Source organism: Chrysemys picta, chromosome 2 (genome assembly GCF_011386835.1).
Source record: "Chrysemys picta bellii isolate R12L10 chromosome 2, ASM1138683v2, whole genome shotgun sequence".
Lineage (NCBI taxonomy): Eukaryota > Metazoa > Chordata > Testudines > Emydidae > Chrysemys > Chrysemys picta.
The window spans coordinates 230,891,898-230,915,262 of record NC_088792.1 but is presented as its reverse complement, the minus strand read 5'-3'; the positions used below and the strand labels follow the sequence as shown (position 1 = coordinate 230,915,262).

At 41.8% G+C, this 23,365-nt stretch overlaps 1 protein-coding gene across 2 annotated transcripts; it reads left to right on the top strand.

Annotated features, from left to right (window-relative positions):
- The first annotated feature begins 644 nt into the window (after positions 1 to 644).
- Positions 645 to 21,463, top strand: COPS5 (COP9 signalosome subunit 5). Of its 2 annotated transcripts, none has more exons than XM_008175540.4 (8): positions 645 to 810; positions 1,250 to 1,484; positions 6,616 to 6,744; positions 9,406 to 9,471; positions 11,527 to 11,612; positions 15,623 to 15,734; positions 17,166 to 17,314; positions 20,277 to 21,463. In XM_008175540.4, exons 1-8 carry the CDS (start codon positions 713 to 715, stop codon positions 20,359 to 20,361), a joined length of 960 nt encoding a protein of 319 aa, XP_008173762.1. In that variant the 5' UTR covers positions 645 to 712; the 3' UTR covers positions 20,362 to 21,463. The 2 variants fall into 2 exon arrangements, with proteins under 2 accessions (XP_008173762.1, XP_005311431.1); XM_005311374.4 differs by having other exon boundaries at positions 647 to 864.
- The last annotated feature ends 1,902 nt before the right edge of the window (positions 21,464 to 23,365 follow it).

Below are 23,365 nucleotides of genomic sequence, written 5' to 3'. Positions count from 1 at the left end.
CGCCGATCGCTCTAGTGTCCACCCTGGTACTCCACCTCAAGGAGAAGCTCTAGGGGAATTGACAGGAGAGTATAGATCGATCCCCCTCCCCACAAGTGTAGACCAGCCCTGAGAACTGAGAAGCGCAAGGGGAATCGACGGGAGAACGTCTCCCATCAACACACCACAGTGAAGACACCACGGTAAGTAGATCTAAGTATGTCGACTTCAGCTACGTTATTCATGTAGCTGAAGTTGCCTAACTTAGATCGATCGAGCCCCTCCCCCATAGCGTACACCAGCCCTACCACACCAAATACCAGGAGACTCACGATAAAAATCGTGAGATTTAGCAACTCTTGACCCCAGGTCTTAACTCTTAATTTGCAGATTTCAGCATCGCTGTGTTGCACATGCGTGCGCGAACACCAGTCCTGTATGTGTGATTACGTGAGCGCACCTGCGTAGCCACCTGAGCGTCTGTGTTGCGTTAGTTACGCATCACCCTGCTCGCAGCCGTGCGTGTTTCTTTGCGCAGAGCTCGGACGGCACTTCCAAGGCTGGTCGCTAGAGGGCGCGCTAACCAGGCTGTCTCAGGCCCTGCGGAATGTACCATTCCCGACCCTCCCCCCAGCTGCTCTAGGACATTCCAGGGCTGCCCCCCCTTCTCCCGCGCGGCACTTGGTTTGCGCGGCGGCCCGGTCGGGCGGCTGCTGCGCGGGGCGGTGGGGGGATGGCGGCGGCGGGCGCCTCCGGGAGCGGGATGGCGCAGAAGAGCTGGGAACTGGCCAACAACATGCAGGAGGCGCAGAGCATCGACGAGATTTACAAGTACGACCGCAAGCAGCAGCAAGAGATCCTGGCGGCCAAACCCTGGACCAAGGAGTGAGAGCCGGGGCCGGGCGGGCGGCTGGGCCTGGCTGGGCGGGGGCCGGGGCCGGGGCCGGGGCCGGGATACCCGGGCAAGGAGCGAGGCGGGCCTGGGACGCGAGGCCCCGGGAGGGAGTTCAGGGTAATGGGGGCGAAGTAGCGGTGGCCCGGAGAGGCAACGGGGCCCATGGGAGGTGGGGATGCAGCGGGGCTGGCCAACCGGGATGCTTTGGGTCATGAACCAAAGCGACTCCGGGGTGGGAGGGGGTTGAGATGGGGCCCTGTTATAATAAACCCCAGCTACTTCCCCCTTCCTCACCTGTATTTTGCATGTGTTTCCTGTGTCTGTTTAGATCAGATACTTGGCCTCTTGCTAGCATCTCTCCGTTTTTTCTTGCAGCAACCACTACTTCAGATACTGCAAGATCTCCGCCCTGGCCCTGCTGAAGATGGTCATGCATGCCCGGTCTGGGGGCAATCTGGAAGTGATGGGGCTGATGCTTGGGAAAGTGGATGGGGAAACCATGATTATCATGGACAGCTTTGCTTTACCGGTAGAAGGCACTGAAACTCGAGTCAATGCTCAGGCTGCTGCATATGAATACATGGCTGCATATATAGAAAATGCAAAACAGGTAAATAAAAAGAACTATGTGGTTTTATTGGCGCTACAATAACAACAAATCCTGTTGTAACTTACACTGGGTTTTGAGATAGTCTGTCTAGGTTTTTTATAAAGTTCCCATCACCAGGATATCCATGCACAAGATCTGGACCAATAAAAAGTTGATAGTTCTCTTTTTTTTCTCATGTATGTTTAATATCTTTGTTTATCATATTTAAATATTGCAGTGTTCTTTCACCTTTGTAGATCTGAGTTCAAATTCAGAGTTAGGTCACCAATTAATTGAGTGTAATTTCCTTTACATTTGTGCTCATCACCTGGGAAATGTTTTTATGGGTGCAGTCGGTTGCTCAAAAATGGAATAGCAAAAGAGCTTATTTCTTCACAAATTTAACACAATTATTTGTGGCATAAAAATTAATGTTAGTGTCAAGCATTAAATCTTTGTATTTCACAACTATCTTATCCGGTTGCTATATAACATATACATAATAGGTATAGTGTTTATCTGCTTATTCTTTTTGGATAATCTTTTTGTTTTCCATCAAAAGAACCTCTAAAATTCATTTGGGAAGAAAAAATAAAAATAAAGGAGTATATAGTTGTCAGTGCTGTTTACTAGTAATTGCACTTTATAAGCTATGAATGTTTGAGTCAAGAAAGAAGGATTAACAACTGTGAAATACAGTTGTACTTTCCTCCCCCATACAAAGTTCCCATGTTACATTCACATTTAGGACTTGATCTTCCAGTAGGTTCACTGCAGACAGAATTGGAGCTTTAGGCCTGGTCCACACTAACCCCCCACTTTGAACTAAGGTACGCAAATTCAGCTACGTTAATAACGTAGCTGAATTCGAAGTACCTTAGTCCGAACTTACCGCGGGTCCAGACGCTGCAGGCAGGCTCCCCCGTCGATGCCGCATACTCCTCTCGCTGAGCTGGAGTACCGGCGTCAACGGCGAGCACATCCGGGATCAATTTATCATGTCTAGACAAGACGCGATAAATCGATCCCAGAAGATCAATCGCTTACATCCGGACCAGGAAGTAAGTATAGACGTACCCTAAATCTCTGGTAGATCTGGAGAGCTTGTCCCAGGTTGGAGCTGCTCTTATATTCTTCTACCACATCATATACTTATTTTATATTAATCTCCCACTGAAAGCTTGATAGTCCTGTGGTGCAGAATGAGTATTAGATCTCATCCAGTTCTCCTGGTTTAATTAGTTTTAGTAAGGCCCTGTCTATACTTAAAAGGTTTTACTGTGTTAACTATATCTGATGTGATTGGGCAGACAGTTTCATTTGTGCAGAGTTCTACTAAAGTTAGTGATGCAGCTCATATTGCAGGATTAGGGGATTCTTATGGAATTCCTGCTATACTTACACTTTGTTGATTTATAGATTTCAATATAAATTGCAAATTGGGTTAGATCAGGGATCAGCAACCTGTCAGAAGTGGTGTGCTGAGTCTTCATTTATTCACTCTAATGTAAGGTTTTGTGTGCCAGTAATACATTTTAATGTTTTTAGAAGGTCTCTTTCTATAAGTCTATAATATATAACTAAACTATTGTTGTATGTAAAGTAAATTAGGTTTTTAAAATGTTTAAGAAGCTTCATTTAAAATTAAATTAAAAGGCAGAGCTTCCCCCCGCGGACTGGAGGCCAGGACCCGGGCAGTGTGAGTGCCACTGAAAATCAGCTTGCGAGCTGCAGGTTGCCTACCCCTGGGTTAGATTATAATGTATGAGAAAAGAGCATGCACACTAGAGGTCATTTTTGTTTACTAAAAATATAACCATGGCTGTAAAAAAAAAATTGTAATTTTTTTAATTTGCTGTTTTGGTATGGCCAGTTCAAATACCATTAAAACAAAAAACCCCAAAATAGAAATGGCTGTTGAGTTGGCAGTAGGGTCCGTTGCCCTCCAACAGGGGCTGGATACCCCCCTCCTCCATTTCTCCTATCTCTGGGTAGTGGGCTTTCCCTTGGACACTAGAACCAGTCCCAGCTCAGAGACCCCTGGAGGCCATGTGGGGGCTGGCACCACCCAGGCTCCCCTCTCCCAGGGCACAGGGCCCTGTGGGAAGTACAAGCCCCACTCACTGGGCAGCCGTGGGAGGTGAATTCTTCCAGGTCACACGGGAGCTGCTGCTGGTGTTCATTAGGCCTAGCCCATGCCACCTGGTGGAGGTGGAATTGCACCTGGGCGGTGAGTGGGGTGAGCTCCCCAGGGATCTCTGCCCCAATCCATGTGCGTGCCCGGCCCTGCCTTTTTCATCCACCTCCTGTCGGGAAGGCCAGATTAACCTTTTGTGGGCCTGGTGCCAAACATATTTGTGGGCCCCCATGGAGGCAATGGAGCATGGTGTGGGGGGAGGGGGGTCGGTCCCTGGAGCGAGCAGCTGGCCAGGGGCATGGCCTGGCATGGGTGGCCCTGCTCCGCCCAGCCCAGTGCAATGGCACTGTTTATGAACCACAGCTGCACAGTGGCCCGCCCAACCCTGTGCTGCCAGCATGCCCCTTCCCCTCGGGAGTGGGCCCATGCCACGCCACAGAGCCCCCCCACCCAACACTGGAACAGCCCTCCAATTCCCTATGGCCAGAGCCCCCCCCAGACCCACTATGCCCAGTGCCCCCCCAACCCTGCCACAAATGCACAGCGCCCTGCACAACACCATCCCTGCCCAGCAACCCCTCACCACAGCCCCACAACTTCCCAGCACCCCACACAGAACCCCCACTCCCTAGTGCCCCAGCACACACACATCTTCCCTGCCCCTGCATAGCGCCCCGCCCCCCGCACTCCCAGGCTCTCCAGACACTCCCTCCCCCACGCCCTGCTGGGACGCGACTGTCTGCCGGGCTGTGCTGCCAGTGCAGGTCCTGGGGCGGGGAATCGCTCTGGCCCCTCAGGAGTGGAGCGATAAGCCAGGCCAGGGCCTACCCCAGCCAGCCTCCCTCAGGACCCACTTGCCTGGGGGGCCCAGTCAAGCCCCCCACACTGTTCCCTCCCAACTGGCCGAGATTGGCCAGGGTTCTGCACCAGTACCAGGCGGCTCAGCTCCAGGAAGACAGGTGGGGTCCAACAGGTGGTGGGAAGCAGAGACTGCCTGGAGCCGGAAGTGCACTGGGGTCTGGCTAGGGGGCAGAGAGAAGCCAGCGGGTGGGGCTAGGAGGTGGAGAGGAGTCCTCGGCGGGCAGGCAGAGACGAGCAAGTGGTGGGCGGGGTGGGGGAAGCCAGCGAGTTGGCAGGTCTCAGGGCATAGTGCAAGCAGAGCAGGGGCCCCTTCTGAGCATGGGCCAGGCTCCATGGCGCCATTGTAAACCCAGCACTGTTATCGCGTCGTGACAGAGGGGCATCTGGGTTAAGTTTGAGTGAGTGGGTTGCAGTGTCACTCAAATTTGCAGTAACTATAACAGGTTGTGGTGTGTTTTAAAAGTTGTGGTTTCTCAACAAAATTGCAGAATGCTATTTTCTTACCGTCTTAAATATAACTTCATGCTTATTCAGACTGTTTTAGGTACCTCACTATCCCATTTTAAGCAGGTGATTTTGAGATTTCTTTTAATCTAGCTTGTTTTGTCAATAATATATGCATGTGTATCTGAAAAATATTAGTATTTTGTATATTTGTTTGTTACAGTAATCTAGCTAATGTGAACATTACATTTTCATCTGAAAAATTAGTGCCAATTCGTTTATAATAATCTTACAGGTTACTTTTAACAGAGTGGGAAAGACATTTTTTCTGCAGTCTGTTTACTTTGTGCTGTTGAACACTTTGATAGATAATCAGCTTCTTAATTTTGTTGGTCGCTTTTGCTATTAGTCTCATGCACTACTATGATGACTTCATTTTCGTTCGCTGCTCAATGAGGAGCTCATGTGCATGCGCTTTCATAGGCCCTGGTTGAAGGATGTTTGCAGTACAGGTTGAACATCTCTAATCCGGCACTCCTTCGTCCAGCAACATCTGTGGTCTGGCATAGGTGCCGACTCCGTGGGTGCTCCAGGGCTGGAGCACCCACAGGGAAAAATTGGTGCGGAGCATCCACTGGCGCCAAGTTCCCCCCTTCCCCCGTGCCTCTCGCACGCCAGTGGCCCCGCACTTACCAACTCCTCCTCCTCCCTCCCAGAGCTTCTAGAGCGATGTGAAAAGCTGATCCGCAGCGTTCAGTCTCCAGGAGGGAAGGGGAAGACCTGGGGCTGGGACCCCGGGTGAGGGGTCAGGACCCTAGGCGAGGGGCCACGGTGGCTGCAAAGCCTGGGGGTGCTGCAGCACCCCCACACCCTTTCTTCCCGTGCTAATAGAGACCCGCTGGCACTCTGCATTTACCTCCCATGGTTCGGCAAATTCTCTGGTTTGGAACCAGTAAGGTCCCGAGGGTGCCGGACTAGAGAGGTTCAACCTGTAATATCTGAAATTAGTTTAAATTTTTTTAAATTTACTGATAGTAAGTTCATAGTGTCCCCTTATATCAGATGGAGACATTGACTTCTGTGTTCATTTAATCAGATCTTACCCGTAGGGTTAATAAGACCAAAAAGTATTACTCTTCCTTAGAAGAATGTAGTGATGTGTAAATGATCTGTTCTTCTATCTTTATCTATTAAGCATGTAAACTGTAAAGCAAATAAAAAGATGTTTTTATTTTAAGTGAGATCCTGCTTCTGTTTAAAGTTGGTGGCTAAACATCCATTGATTACAATGGATGCAAATCAGACACTGCGTGTCCTGTCTTGTATTATTATTTTAGTGATTTGAGTTTCTTGTTACAAGGTCTATATTTGGCAGAACTGGTTGTCCTGTATAAATCCAAAAGCATGCACCTCTGATATTGCATGTTGGAAAAAACAGTTGTTGGATGCCAGGAATTGAGTCATTAGTATCAGTGTAGTTATAACTTTGTGCCATATGACTTCTAAAAACATTTTAACCAGAGAAGGCTTAAGTTATTTAATAAACATATGGGTTTGAAACTTGACATAGTAGTGCATGTAGATACTTGCATTTTTTCTTCCCCATAATGTATCTGCAGTATGCTAAAAGCCCAAAAGAGGGCATCTGTCACTTTCATTATATGCAGAGACTTTTAACTATGTGTATTTCTTTCCCCTTTACTTCATTAGGTTGGTCGTCTAGAAAATGCAATTGGCTGGTACCACAGCCACCCTGGCTATGGTTGCTGGCTTTCAGGGATTGATGTCAGTACTCAGATGCTTAATCAGCAATTTCAAGAACCATTTGTGGCAGTGGTTGTAAGTATTAGAAGTTTATTAGTTAAGCATTCCATACACTGACAGAATTGTCCAATAACTTAATTTCTTTGTGTTGATGTGAAAATATTTACTTGCAGTTTTTATCAATATATCTCTATACATTCTGTTAAATAACCTTCTGATAGTATATTTTTTTATGGGGGGGGGGGTAGAATCCAGGCTTCAGATCAGTATATCTCCCTTGACAAGCTTTCTGGGCTAAACAGAAAGTCAAGACAATGGTATACAAACGAATTTGTTCACTGGGACTGGAGAGCTTTCATTCACTGCATCATTCCAGGTGTAGTCTGTTAAAAACTTTTCTCTAATCTTAGATTAGAAATCATGCTTGTTACTTCAGCAAAGAATTGAATAGCCCACTGTAGTAGGTCCTAGCCGGGGCTCGACCCTTCCGGGCAGGAGGGGAGCCACACCGACTCCCTACTGTGGGAACAAGCAGTCAGTTAGTCCCGAAACTCCGGCTCTTTGGTGCAGAGTCGGAGCAACCACAGTTAAAGCTCAGGCCCTTGACTGCAGGGGCTGAGCGAGCAAGCAGTTCAGAACCCAGGCCCTGGGTCAGGGCGGGGCAAACACAGTTAGCTCAGGCCCTTGGTTGCAGGGGCTGAGCAAGCAGACAGTTCAGAGCCCAGGCCCTGGATCAGGGCGGGGCAAACACAGTTAGCTCAGGCCCTTGGTTGCAGGGGCTGAGCAAGCAGACAGTTCAGAGCCCAGGCCCTGGATCAGGGCGGGGCAAACACAGTTAGCTCAGGCCCTTGTTTGCAGGGAGCTGAGCGGGCAAATAGTTCAAAGCCCAGGCCCTGGATCAGGGCGGGGCAAACACAGTTAGCTCAGGCCCTTGTTGCAGGGGCTGAGCGGGCAAATAGTTCAAAGCCCAGGCCCTGGATCAGGGCGGGGCAAACACAGGTAGCTCAGGCCCTTGTTGCAGGGGCTGAGCGAGCAAATAGTTCAGAGCCCTGTATGCAGGGGCTGAGCGGATAAACAGTTCAGGTAAGGTACGCCTAGGCTTTCTGTAGCCGAGCGTTGGGTGAGGGGGATGCCTGCCACCCGTGAGCGGGGGGAACGCAGGCCCACCCACTCCACTGCGTTCCAGCCCGGGGCCCTAGCAGCGGGTACTGCCGCTGCTGGTCAGTGGGGTATCCAGACCGCAACACACTGACATAGGCTCACACTCAGTTGCAGCCGGACCGGGGTCGGCTACCCCCGGGCTACTTCCGTGATCCCCCTCAAAGCCTACCTCGTTCGATGCGCCGGGATCGGGCCAGTCCATCTGCATGGGCTCCTCTCTGCCCGGGCTCGGCGGCAAGTCCGGTAGCTCTGCCGGGAAGTCCGGCCAGTGGTCCTCAGGCGGCTCCTCTGGATAGCAGCAGGGGCGAAGCGGTTCGGGTCCAGTCTCACCCTCAGGGTTAGTGGGGTCCGGTTCCCAGGGATTCTCCCAATGGCGGGCGTGGACGGGCTCCGGCGGCTCCTCCTCGTAGCGGGCCCGGGGTAGCTCAGGCCAGCTAGGGTCCAGGCCTCGGTCTTCAACGGTCTCCTGGCCGGGAGCTCCCGGCCGCACGTCTGCTCCCTGTGGTGGCTGGCCACCGACCGAGCTCTGGCGGCCGGCCTTTATACTTCCTGTCCCGCCCCTTGACTTCCGGGGGGCGGGGACAGGCGGTGGTGGTCCCACCCACTCTGGTCCCTCTTCTGGGCAGGAGGGGAGCCACACCGACTCACTACACCCACACTGAGCCTTCTGCCTTAGACCTAAAAACTCTAGTTCTGTGATTCTCTCAAACTTCTGTAGTAAGGGACACCGGGCAAAACTGTGGTATTCCTTATATAACATGCATTATCAGTGAAATCACTGACATGGCATCAGAGAGTTGTACACAATTCTTTTTTTATATATTCTGAGGAAATTCACTGGGCCCTCCAACGCCTCAGGACTGCAGGTCACAATTGAAATAAAAATTTATCCTTTGGTTTAAACAACAACTTATATAATCACTTGCTCTACTAAAGAGTGTAAACACCAACAAAAGAATGGAATTATTTAAGGAATAGTTGGCAGTCTAACTAGGATTGTGGGATTAAATTAGAAAAGTATAGACCAAATATTAGAAAAAACTTCTGGACACTAAGATCTATTATGTTGTGGCATAGTCTCCCAAGGAAATGTTGGAAGCCCCTTCAGTTTTACTAGTAAAATGAAACTGGCCAATGCACCAGTAAATGGATTGTAGAGAATAATCCTGCATTATCCTCCTGACCTATCCCCAAAATAGATTAGATTATCTAATAGGTCTTTTCCATCCTTAATTTATTGGGGGGGCTTAAAATTAAAAGCAATACGTATCACCGATGTATTGACTGACAGATGGTAACATTTTTATCACACACTATAGTACAGGGTTTGCTGAGACTGATATTTACCATTCTGTTAATGTAGATAAATTGGATTAATAGGCAGCTGTTGATGTTCCACTTCCTTTTCATGAGTGCTCCGTATAAACTGATGTCAATTACAAAAGTACTATGCTTTATTACAGAACATAATGCAACTTTTTCAAGTTACAGTGATTCAGTGTAATAACTATAAAGTTAAAATAGATCAATAAGTATGCCATCTGCATATATCAAAAATCACCTATATTTTTACAGATTGATCCAACAAGAACAATATCTGCAGGAAAAGTAAATCTTGGAGCTTTTAGAACATATCCCAAGGTAAAAGTTAAGGTTAAAAAAAGTATATGGTTATTATCAAGGTTATTAAACTGTATATAACTAAATGCATGGATCCCATTTTTAAGGGTCACTGTTAAGACTGAAAAGCACATAATCTGACCTGTTTTTCCTTTTTTATATTCTGTATCTTCCTTTTTCAGCAAAAGATGTAATTTTTTTTCTAACCTACAATAAGTATTAAAATATCATCATATTATGCATGCCTCTTAGAAGAAAAATAACATTGGTAAATAATCTGATTTCAGTTTCAGGATTCCTTACTTAAATAGTCTTCTTTATGTGTTATTTGTGTTTAGAGAGGTTGAATTATAGTCTTCTTCCCACAGAGTTTTATTCCCTGTTGTATTAAATGTATTTTTAGATATTGGAGCTGCAACATAATTGCAGCAGTTAAATATAGTTGTGCTACTTCTAAAGTTTCTGTGGCATAGATCTATAAGAATTTGGACTGTTATAGGGAAGAAGGAATAGTAAATCTATGACTTAGTGCAAAAATCATCTTTTGGCTGCACATTTTTTTAAACCTGGGAATCTGTATTGCGATTGCTTTGAGAAAAGCAAGAGTCAAAATCTCATACATGCATCCAGTGAAGTGGGTTTTAGCCCACAAAAGCTTATGCCCAAATAAATGTATTAGTCTCTAAGGTGCCACAAGTACTCCTCGTTCTTTTTACTTTTATTTTTGACAGTCTTTTCAAAGAAATGTTGTCAGAGTCATAGGATAAAACAAAAAATAAAATACCACATTTTGAAATGGAAATTTTAAGCTGAAAATAATAACATCTCAAGCTTAAGATATTTATTTTAACTTGAAATTATTTAAAGCTGAAATAAAATTTTCCTAAGTCGAGTTTTATTTTTATATCGATGATAGAGAAATAAAAGTATAACTTAGTTGATACATAATCAAGTATAATTACACCTTCTTGAATTCCAGTTAAGCCCCTAATCCTGCAAAGACTTACACACATTCTTATGTACTATGAGTAGTTCTGTTGACTTCAGTAGGATCGCTCACGGTGCATGAAATTAAGCATGTCTTTGCAGGATTGGGGCCTACTTCTGCAATGTGATTTGTTAGCATGGACCTTTACACTCATGCAGAATACAGGTGAAGTCAAAAGGACTCTGTTTGGACATGAGAATCTGGGCTAGTGGATCCTATTGTAAGAAAGTAGAAACATTATTGTCTTATAGAAGACTCCAATCCGGCATCACATTGTAATTGTAAAAATATGCGTGAAAAATTCCCCATTGCATTCATGCAGTACCTTTTTGTTATGAATGAACAGCAGATCTGCATAGACTATTTTTCTAAACAAAAGGAAATAATTTCTGACAACAACAAATACTCATGTATGAACCAAAAAAATCTCATATAAATACTTCCAGTGCACTAAACAGGAAGAAGAAATGTAACTTGAACTTAAAAACCAAATCACAGTTAGACATTCATTTTAGCAGAATGTTTTAAGAGGAGTAATGGAAATGATTCAGGTGGGTGGTATTTGCCAATTCAGTGGTTGTGAAAGCTGCTATTGACTTAATTGGAGACTGAAGTTTTGGGATAGGGACAAGGTGGGCAATAGTAGTGCAGGGTTCATCTCACTACTGTGCTAATGTTTGTCAATCCTGTTCTGGCGCAATCATTTCTAGGGATGAAGAGAGTAGTCTGGCCTCCATGCCCCTTCCATCATTGCCCTAAGAGAAAACGATATGGCCATTTATGGTGCGGATATCTGCCCAATGAGAACTGGTCTGAGACCAGCAACTCACTTCCTACACATTTCTGCACATCCATCAAATAGTAATGACCATTAACCCAGGCCAGATGAACCAGGGATCAAGAGAGAAGATTCCAAAATCCATAAGTCTGCTGGGCCATCTGTTTTCCCTATGGAAGTTGTTGTCTTAATTGGGAACTTGAACAGCATTTGCAAGCAGTCTTAAAATGACTTCTTTCTTTTGCATGAAGAAATGTATGTATCACTTTTCCACTTACTGTGGTGGTTGCTGTTTGTTTTAACTTTTCAGGGCTTTAAGCCTCCAGATGAAGGTCCTTCAGAATACCAGACTATTCCACTTAATAAAATAGAAGACTTTGGTGTACACTGTAAACAGTAAGTAACACGTGAATTATTATCTGAATCATAAGTAGAAGGTCTCAATCTTTCTCCACCTTTTACCATGGCCCGAAGTGCCATGGTTTCTTGCAGTGACCCAAATACTACAAGCCTTTGTTTTCTTCAGCTGCTAGCTTTATGGGGAAGTGTTGCCAGCTGTCATTCAGCAGGGAGATGGTTTGGGGAACACTGCTTCAGTGAGCCAGATGAATGCTCTGAGCAATTGGGTCAATACAGCTAGCATCTTGCCATCCTCAAGCATTGCTTCTCTGGAGCAGAGTGTAGAAGGGGTGGAAAGAGGAGCTGCTGCAAGGAGAATGGGCTGATAGCATCAAAAGAGGCAGGAAAAGAGCTGCTTCTCCTCTCCTGTTAATTTGCTTTCTTTTAGTCCTAGAGGTCATTCGGTTTTAGCAGTTTTTGCTCCATACCTGTCCTCATGACCCAATTGAAGTTTGCAACCCCAATTTAAGAACTCTTGAACTCAGAATCAGTGTTCAAAATTATTATAAATTCATATTATTGTCAGTTTATGATGTCTGATGTAAAATATTACTTTACACCCATTCACTTGGGAGAGCAAATTATCCCTTAGGTACATTTGGTACTTATGCATACAACTCTCACTAGAATTAATGAGTTACATGCTAGTCATTATAAAGCAAACCTTCTAGATGAAGTGTGATTGTTTGTGCATTTCCATTGCATTAGATTTTTTCTTTAAATTTACCATTACCTTTTTTAATCTGTTCTCAGATAAATGGAATTTTTCAATTTTCTGAAAAATGTCATAATTACCATAATAGTCTCCTTCTCAGATAGCTAGTTAGTATCTGTTCTAAGTCATTCTCTTTCTTGAAGCTACATGGAAAGATTTACGGAAGAGAACTTCCAGTCTTCCCCAGTGGAGGATAGCCATGAAAAAAGAGGAGGGGTTGAAATTGCAGACACTATGCTTTAGTCTGTTGGGTGAGGAGTTGCTAACACTGTGGTGTCTCTGATGTTCCTTCTCCTGCGATGTGAATGAATTATTTGTACCACAGAAGATTAGAATAGTCGTTTCCACCCACTACTATTTGTACCAGGGCTTGTAATACTGGTTTTAGTGACAGTTTCTTTAGGCTTCTCTTTTCTACCTTAATGATGAGCTTCTGTGTTTGGGTCCTGGTATGCTGGCAATGCCAGTGGGCACTGGGTAGAAAAGCAGAGCTACTGCTTTATAATCTTATACACATGTCCAATCCTCCCCCCGCCTCCTGGGGAGTGACTGCATTCCAACACTTCTCAGCCATGAATCTATACATCAGTCCCAGTGGGTGCACTTTTACCTCATCTTTGACTGCTATTCTATTACAGTACTTAGATGAGAGGTTGTCTTTGAGGAAGAGCATGCTAAATAGATTTTGTGTATTATACCAAATGCCATCTCTCTTAATTAAAGTGTCAATTCCTAATGATAAGCACCTCAATTAATGTTGAAAAAGCATTTAGCTTGTAAATTTACAAATGTGAAACTTTTGCAAATGTCTCTCCTTTTGCCATTTAATTTTTTAAAAGGAATTATATTTGGCATGTTACTTTACATTTTAAAATTTTCTTCAATTGTATATTTGTAGATATATAACCTAACACACACACACACACACACACACTTCCGTGATTTTTTAAATTGGGCACCATTTTTCTTTATTTTTACTAGTTTATTCACCAATTTATTTGTCAAATGATTATAGCACAGGCCTGCGAATTGGGAGATCAGGGATCTAATTTTGATTCTGCCACAGATTTCCTTGGGCAATTCACCTTTGTGCCTCATTTTTCTCTAAAGTAAGGATCTTTCTCTGCATCACAACAGTATGAAGTTTAATTAATCCATTTTTGTAAAAGACTCTGATCATCTCAGATGGAAGATGCTATGGAAATGCAAAGTAAAACATGAAAAGTACAAAGCCAATACGAGGGGGTTAATTGTAAAAGCAAATTTTAACGTCAAAAATGTCTCCCCAAAATGGACCATTTAATATAACTCATATCTCTTGTTGCTGACTTTCCCCCGTCTCACTTCTTATTATTTTGGCTTTCTAGCTCATTATATTGTTGAATTGGTCAGCATTAGAAGATTTCACTTTATAAATGCATTTTTCCTAATATGGTTGATTTTTACCAAACAGGTCTCCCAAGAGTAGGGTTAATATATCATTGCTAATGGATTAGTGGATCTGTGCCATTTAAATAATTTAATTTAAATTATTCAAAAATAACTTATGTGCAGTGACAGAGGAAAGACAGGCAATATTTTTTTTAAAAGAATGATGTTTTAGTAATTTGAATTGGATAACGTATAAGTGGTAGTTATAGCTGCATCAAAATAAAATCGTGTAAATGCTGTAGTAGTCACACAAGAACAGGAAGCCTAGCAATCATTTAACTTAACTTCACCTCTCTGATACCCAAAAAATTGTACCTCATGTTCCAACTCCCAGTATGATGCCTTTAGTACATCGATAGAAATCTTCTTGCATAGCTTAAAGTGAAGATTACCTTACGGGTGTGTCAGGTTCTCCTTTTATTAAATCCTACATGAAATTTCTTTTTTCAGGAGCATCACATCCTCCACCCTCCAACAGCCTTCTGAGAATTGCTTGTAACAGATGTTTGAAAAATTGTAACAAAACTTAAAAACAAATGAACAGATCTCTTTTCTCCCCGGTCCTATTGCAGCCTTTTTGTTCCTTGACAAATCTGATTTCTTGTCCTCTTCCTGAAGGCCTCAATCCATTTTGCAAGCACTTCAGAGTGGGTACATCAAAAGAGATAATCTATAGAAGGCATGAGCTAGGGAGGGCAGGAGGATTCCTTTTGATTTACACATTTAGGTTGAATTCCCACTAATAGGAAAGGGGATATGTTCTTCAATTGGCAAAGCGTTCTATATACATCTGTATTTCTAAAACAGCTTAATGAAAGAAATAAGTATTTTTTAAAAATACCGAACCTTATATTTTTTACTTTCAGTATAATGAATATCTGAGCAGCAGAGAGGGTTGCAACATGTACTGCTATCTTGTAAGATGCAATAGGAATCATGTATTTAAAACAAAACAGGATAGCTTATCTTCCTTATTCCTTAGGCCTGGTCCCCACTAAGCCCCCACTTCGGACTAAGGTACGCAAATTCAGCTACGTTAATAACGTAGCTGAATTCGAAGTACCTTAGTCCGAACTTACCGCGGGTCCAGACGCGGCAGGAAGGCTCCCCCGTCAATGCCGCGTACTCCTCTCGGCGAGCTGGAGTACCGGCGTCGACGGCGAGCACTTCCGGGATCGATTTATCGCGTCTTAACCAGACTCGATAAATCGATCCCAGAACATCGATTGCCTGCCGCTGGACCCTCCGTTAAGTGAAGACGTACCCTTAGTTGTGATTTCTGTAATATCAGGAAAATCTGTCTTCTTAACATGTAAGATGCATAACAAGGGATAAATAGGCTCTTTGTTAAGCTTACCACTATCCAACATTGCCACTTATCACATTCCAGCAGTATTTCAATTTACTTTTATATATAAATTATACTAATATTATGATAGCACCCAAAGGTCCCAAGCAGGATCAGGGCCTCTTTGTAATATGCACTATACAAACACTATTAAAAGGACAGTAGCTGACCCCAAAGATCTTGTGTTACAACCGACCCTAAGTGAATGAAGAAAACAGCATTTGGTTAGTTATAACTATTAAAACTGCATACATTAGACACAAGAGGGAAATCCCTCCTCAGAGAAACATTCTTGGAAGATGGTGTAGATCTTAATGTGTGTTACTGTTGGACCCTAAAACGTTGTCATTTGTCACATCGGTGTTCTATTAGTCTTTGCATTTTTGAGAAATGCATTTACTTTCTATTTATTCCTTTTCAGATGCCTATGACCATGAGGATTTGATTGTAAAATACCCTACATCTTTGACTGGTAGCTAACTTTGAAAAATTTGCTTTGTTTTTTTTAAATAGGTATTATGCTTTAGAGGTCTCCTACTTCAAATCATCTTTGGATCGTAAATTGCTTGAACTATTGTGGAACAAATATTGGGTGAACACACTCAGTTCTTCTAGTTTGCTTACTGTAAGTAGAATAGCATATCCTTTAAGAATGCAGGTACCTCTGACTCCTTGGTGCTAGAGGCAGGGATCTCTGCTGCAAATTGCTTAATGCTGAGTAATTTTGACTCCAGATTTAGATTCTGTGCATCAGGTTTTACAAAACCAAATAATAGAGAGGAAAGTTTTCATGAATATAAATAAAACTTTTCTGTTTTTACTGTTTGATAACCAGGAAGTGAAGCTAACTAGTTTGTTCTCATTGTTTCAGTTAAATCTATTTTTTAAACCCTCATAACATTTAGTATCCCCTTACAGTAGTAATTAGCATCCATTAAAGGTTACCAGATATATAGGCTAGATATTATTGGTGGTGTTACTAATTTTATTATAACTCCTTTAAGCCATATTTAATATCTTTAAAAAGGGACTTTTTGTTGTTGTTGTAACCATGTGCCTCAAGTAGGAATTGTGACTTGACCACTAGATAACTAGCATCCATTGTATTTCTGTTATAAACATACTTTTTTACTTTGGATTAAAATCTCATTTACTTTCTTCAATAAAAATCCAACACACAGTGATTATTTTAGTCACAGGGGTAGAATGCACACAGTCTTTAATACGTGTTTTTACTCTGTAAAGCAACTCTGTAAAATGATATTGTGAGGCTCCCTATTCTCTCGATTATTCCAAATCAAATTTGCTGCATTTGCAAATAAAAATATTTTTCTTTCCTAACTTCCAATCCTGCAAACTTGAATAGGGATTTGAAAGTCAAACTTTGCTTTTTCCAGCTTGCATTTCATGCCTAGTAAAAGATTCTGCCCACAGTAATACCTGTGCAAGTCTGTTGTATTGCATAGTTTGTAAATTAGAGCAGAATAATCTCCATTATTCTCAGTGAGGTTGCATAAATTGAACAGAGGGCAATGCTAATACGGCTTTGGTTGAATACTTTAACCTGTGAAAACTGAATACTTCCTGCAGTCCGTAGGAACCTAGTCTGTAGACATGTAGTTATATATTCCTATGAGCTGTAGGAAGAAATACCAGGCAAGGAGCAGATTTAGGAGGGACAAGTAGGAGAATTTCCATCATTTTGGAGGATGCTACATGTTGAGCAGGAGACTTCAATGCTTCCTCACACGTTAGTGATGAAGTCAAGACTTTGCTGTGTCTGTGTTGGGCTCCATCTTCTGCTGCCACCATTGACTCTAAATTCAATTGTTCAGCTGTGAATTCGGAGATACTCCATATCCCACCATCTGTGGTACTCCAAGATTTAGATCAGTGTATAATCTGTTGAGCTCCAACTGGTCTGCCAAGCTAAGCCCAGCACTACTTAGACTTAAAGGTATTTTGTGAGGTTGCTTACTTGTGTATTTTGTGCATAAATACGAACATGACTTACAGTTCTATCTATAATACATTTAATAGTATTTTATTCCAACAGAATGCTGACTACACAACTGGCCAAGTCTTTGATTTGTCTGAAAAGTTAGAACAGTCAGAAGCCCAGCTGGGCCGAGGGAGTTTCATGTTGGGTTTAGAGACACATGACAGAAAATCAGAAGACAAACTTGCTAAAGCAACAAGGGACAGGTGAGATAATACATGTCTGGATTCTCTTTTGTAAGAAATACTATTCTGTTTTAAACCCTAAATTCACATACTTTAAACTATGATCTGTAGGGAATTATTCTCCAGTTCCTAAGCATTTTGGAGGAGTCAGAGTAAAAAAATACACTGCTGTAATTTAGAAATTAAAACATAGAAATAACTCTTATTTCCATCACAAGGGCAATTACAATTTTTGTATTTACTACAGTGAATAAACTATTTATTAACTGAAGCCTTGAAGAAATCCTTTTGGGTTTATTATGTATTGTAAATCTTGTGTGTTTTTCTGAAGCATCCAGTCAAGATGCTAGGGACTTTTGACCTGCTTCAGCGTGGCATTTCTTTGGTGGGCATCATAAAAATGACATTTCAAACTTTTGTGTTGGCTCCACTAAAGTTGTTAACCAATTCTGTATTTCTAGTTGATCTGTTTTTAATCAAAAATATCTATGTTAAAGTCCATTCAAAATATAGGAAATTTGTCAAATGCAAAAGGCTAGCATAGGTTGAGCATTGCATTTCTTATTTTGCAAGTGGGTTCCAATAACGGGAAAGAGGAGAGAAATATAAGTAATCAATATACATTAAATTAAGGACTTTTGCCATCTCTCTATACAGCATTTTACAGTTCTGTCTAAACCATGTGGTTAGTCTTTTAAAAAACTGAGGACTTGCCTTTTCCCATCTTTTGCTTAAAACACTTCCTTCCACAAATGACTACACTGCACCTGAAATGGGGGTGGCCGGGTGAGGGTTGACATTGTCATGGCTTGCTGAAAGAGGGGTAGCAGTGCTTTATGGATAGGAGGAGGAAGGAAGTCAGAAGCTGTTGCAAAAAGGGCGGGGGGGGGTCAGTGTGAGCGACACTGATTCATCTGGGAACATAAGTGCAGAAGGTTTTAAAAAAGGCAGGTTAGGGCGTTAGAAGACCTTCCTCCACGCAGCAAGCAAGGCAGCACCCACTCTCCCTCCCCTCCAGGTGACAAATATCATATTGGTTAGGACCTGCTGTGGGTTTTGTGCTAGTCACTCTTTTTTAGGCAGGCTGGGAAGGAATTTTTCCTTCACAACCATATTGGCTTATTATGGTGAAGAGGAAAGGGGGTTAGACTCTATATCACGACTCATTTTGTAAGTGTGGGGCAGATGTCCAGTGCAGGTGTTCCATGGGGAAGACATCCAGGAGCCAGATAGATGGCCTGGTAAAGGACTTAAAAAGGAGGTGCTTATTAAAGGAACGGAATGGGGAAGGGCTCCTATGATTGGTTAAATAATTACCCAAACTCCTTTTTGGGCTGTGAAGCTCTTGGGTGATCACCTGTTTCTTTTTAATTAGCTTTCATCAGTCACCAAATCAATTTTTTTTACCACTTGATTTAATCTCCAATATGGTTACATATAAAGTATATCTGTGGCACTATATAACTGTTGCACAGTGATGCTTTACAAACTATGAAAAGTCATCCTGTGTTGTGTAGTAAGAAAGAAGCATTTCAAATAATTTACTCCAAATAAGTGTTCCTAGAACTCATCATTGTCCAGCTATGCTGGAAGGACAGGAGGCACTGGATGTGCTTTAATTAGAACACAACTTTATTCTTAACAGTCTGGGAGTACCCGGCAGATAAAAGTGTATAGTTCAGGGAATTCCATGATCATTTTCATATATATCCGGGGGCTTCCGTCAGCCCTCCCCCCTTTCCATCCTGGTCCCCAGCCAACCTGCAGCTGGGACCACACACACACACCTCTTGAATGAGGGTTGTGGGGGCTATAAAGGCAGGGGGGTTGGTTCCCAGCTGTGCCAGTCATAGGAGCCCCCCATTTCTGTGCTTTTAACTAATACCTCTTTTAAATCTTTCACAAATCCATTTTATCTGACCACTGTATCCATTCCCTATGGAATACCTGCACTGGATATGCACCCCATATTTACATAATGAGTTCTGACATTGTAGCCTAACTTCTGTTCCATGTTTTACCCAAATAAGGCGCCCCCTACCCCCCTTCTTCCTCCCCCTCCATGCCAACCTGCTGTGGGGAAGGCAGGGAAAAAAAACACTGCTTTGGCTAATCTGGTCCATGGACCTATATAGTATCCCCTCTCTTCCGGTCACCTAGGGGGAAAGGATAGGTCAGCGTCCCCATGCTAACCTGCTCTAAAGTTGCTGTAAAAATCATACCATGCCTCTCAAATTTCTTCCTCCAGCAAGCATGATGGCTGCCCCACCACTTATTGTACGGTGTGGTCATTATAGGTTCTGGCATAGTTATTGTCCTTTCATATTTTCATAGCATTTTGATTAACAAGCTTAAAAAGCTATTAGACTCTAGAGTGAATAAGTTCTTGTGGGTCACAAAAAAGAACACTTAACTTTTTCAATCCACTGTGTCACTTCAGTGACATGGCTTCAGTGAAGTACTGTAGTTTTTCCTTTCTAATTTTACAGGGATTTGAACTGATCAAATATAGACTATAACTCTTTTAGAGGTAAATGAGGGTGGTGTTTTTGTTTTGTTATGCTAATACCATTAGCCAAACATACTAAATTTCACATATACACTAGCTTAAAAAAAAGTATTGGAATTGATTTTCTATTACATGAGTTCAAGGTTTTAAATTTCCTTTACTATAGTTAAATTAAAACCTAAAATAATGGATTGAATTCGGTTTCCTGTATTTTAGGTTAATGTCCTAAACCGTTGGACAAAAAGTACTGTCTAAAATCGGTTCTTGACATGTAAAGAGCTTGTCAGTTTACCTTTTTAGATAACAAATAGCTTTTGGCAACAGCAACTAAATTGCTGTGTGACTTTTCACATCTGGACAGTTGTGAAGATTCATGGGGTTATGGGCACCCCGAACTCCTGAGACAGCTGAATAACTTCTTATACAGTGACAGTTCGGTGTTTAGCCAATGTTGAATTTATGCTTGTTTTTCAGTTGCAAGACCACCATAGAAGCTATACATGGATTGATGTCTCAGGTTATTAAGGATAAACTGTTTAATCAAATTAATATTGCTTGAGGCGCATCGCCAGCTGGTACGCATCTCCAAGGCTGAAAAAGTCATGGTTATTTCTTTCTTTTGGACATGTTCAGTTTTGGAATTAAAGTAAGAATGGATACTTATTCAGCTAATTTGTAGTACTTTAAATCATCTTTCCCACCTTTTTGCCCAGTTTTAAAGAACAGATGGTTCTGAAAATTATTGTAAACTTTGTTTTCTATTATAAAACACAACCATTTTGGATAATAGTTTCACAAGAAAAGTAAATGTGACTGTTATTAGATGCTGCTCTTTAGTATTTATATCTGTTATCAATCTGCAATAAAAAAAAATGAGGAAGTGATTTTTTTGTAAACACTTATTTCTAGCTTTTAATTATTTTCTGCTGTTTCCCCAGAATAATTCTTCTAATTCATCTAGTTTAGAGAGACAATAAAGCTAATTTAAGAAATTCCATTTTTGTTAAGAACATAATTTTAATATGCTTTCCCAACTCTTCTTTTAATTTTGAAACCTTGAATCCCTTTAGGTTAGTTTTTTAAACAAAGTTCTAATTGAAACATTAATAGCTTATTTTTGCAGATTGACTCAATGGGGGGCTATTCTCATTCATGTATTGTAAGAATATCTTGCAGCCATGCAGTGGAATTTATTTGCTAATATCCTACTGTGTTTCATAGAAAAAAGAGTGGCAAATGAATGGAAGTCAGGGCAGTGATAGAATTATTAGTACACAATGCCTTAATGTCATCCAGATATGATTAGAAAATAAAATTTAGTTATTCTTTACATACAGCTCAGCAGTTACGAAAGACCAATAATTCAGTGTTTGAAAGCCTTTATGTACCTCTATTATATGTGTATAATACAGTGTCATTAACCTCCTTATGAATAAGAAGATTGTGGCAAACAAAATGTGTATGCTAAAACTAAAATAAACATCCAGAGAAAGATGTGCAGTTGAAATATTACTCTTCTGTGAAGTTTTTCTTTTTTTATTAAAAAGTTTTAGGTCTTAATAAATTATCATGCTTGAGATGATCTCCATGCAATTTCTCTCTGGAAGACTCTTATGCTGTATGTACTTAGTGCACTGTGTATTAAAGTACTTAACTAAAAATAAGTGTATTTGATTAAAAAAACAAGGAAAAGCAGAGGCTTCTTGCAAATGCACAAAACCTCCATTTTTGCTGAGTGCATAATTTGCATTTAAAGTGAGGGAGCACCATTAGGAAACAAAGCTTTTCCAAGAGGGCTGAATGTGTGTCCTTCTTTACACTTTAATGTGTTGCCTTTTTAAATTTTGTTTCTTGACTTTTTAAGAATTCCAAACAGTAATTGAAAATGTAAGACATAGCTGAGTAGTCAAATAACAAATTTGCAGTTAAGCCGTCTAGTTATACATAGGTTATGTAACCATATAATATTACCATTATCCTTTTCCAGCCCTCCCTCTGTTGCTTGTCACATACACTTGTTTCATGCCGGGGAAAAAGATGGAAAAATTAGTGTCTTGAAAAATCAATTTAATCTAATCTAGGACTATAAACACTAAAGTGCATTAATCATAATTGTATGCTTATAATGTGGTGTTACTGCAGGGCTAAGTTAAGTTTGTTTGGGTGCCTTTATGCTGTATTTCCATACTTTAAGATGTTTAGGTTTCTTTTAAGTTTATCCTTAATCCTGAATTTTCTGTGTTTACAGTATTTATTTTGGGGATAATTTACAATATGCTTCATGTAACATCCTGTAAAGCTTTATACCTTACATAATTGATACGCACTCTCAACCTTAACTATGTCCTGATGTCAGTCTTTTGTCTGGGAATTTTTAATAGTTATCATTTGTGTAATGCTTTCCATCCAAATGGATTCCTGTGTAGTTTAAGCAGATATGAAAGTTATAAAATGGAATTATGTCACTCATGAGGAAAATTCAGGCATCTCTAAAGTTAAAATGTAGCAAATATTTAAGAGCAACATTTTAGGAAAGGAAATTAATTAGAACTTTAGGGGTAGCTTAGGCAGAGTGTAATTACTTGACTTAAATTTAGTCAGGGCACCAGCATAAATTCTTCTCCGTCGGGAAAAAATGCCATGGGATCTTTAACGATCACAAGATGGTCAGTCATAAGTGTCTTCGTGGACTTACCCTGTGACCTAACACTGGCAACGGTAGGTTGCGCAGGAGCAGACACAGTGCTCAGAGCTGCACAGTATGTAGTCCCTTTTAGAAAACTTAAAGAAAAATACAGCAACTGTATTGGGATACTGGGTAAAGTAATTCTTTCCCCAGTGTTTCCCATACGAGAGCTCACAAAACTCTACATTCTAGCATGCAACCCTTATCACACAGAATGAATACAATATATGACAAAAAGCAAGAATACTAAGCACGGAACATTAGAAAATGGATTTTTCTTTAGCTGTATCCTAAATATCTCTTTGGAAACACAACTCAAGTCATCAGTGAGAATTTGCTGTGTAAGTGCTGATCTCAAGTTTTGTGACAAATTCTAGACAAATTAGAGGATTGGGCCAAAAGAAACCTGATGAGGTTCAACAAGGACAAGTGCAGAATCCTGCACTTAGGACAGAAGAATCCCATTCATTGTTACAGACTAGGGATCGAATGCCTAGAAAGCAGTTCTGCAGAAAAGGACTTAGGGGTTACAGTGGAAGAGAAGTTGGATATGAGTCAACAGTGTGCCCTTGTTGCCAAGAAGGCTAACAGCATTTTGGGCTGTATAAGTAGGAGCATTGCCAGCAGATTGAGGGATGTGATCAATCCCCTCTATTCGATATCGGTGAGGCCTCATCTGGAGTACTGTGTCCAGTTTTGGGCCCCACACTACAAGAAGGATGTGGAAAAATTGGAAAGAGTCCAGCGGAGGGCAACAAAAATGATTAGGGAACTGGAGCACATGACTTATGAGGAGAGGCTGAGGGAACTGGGATTGTCTAGTCTGCAGAAGAGAAGACTGAGGGGGGATTTGATAGCTGCTTTCAACTACCTGAAA

Coding starts and splice junctions, on each gene's coding strand:
- COPS5 (XM_005311374.4), top strand. CDS start 713: ATGGCGGCGGCGGGCGCCTCCGGGAGCGGGATGGCGCAGAAGAGCTGG. Junction 6,745..9,405: donor AACCATTTGTGGCAGTGGTT/GTAAGTATTAGA, acceptor ATATTTTTACAG/ATTGATCCAACAAGAACAAT. Junction 9,472..11,526: donor CTTTTAGAACATATCCCAAG/GTAAAAGTTAAG, acceptor TTAACTTTTCAG/GGCTTTAAGCCTCCAGATGA.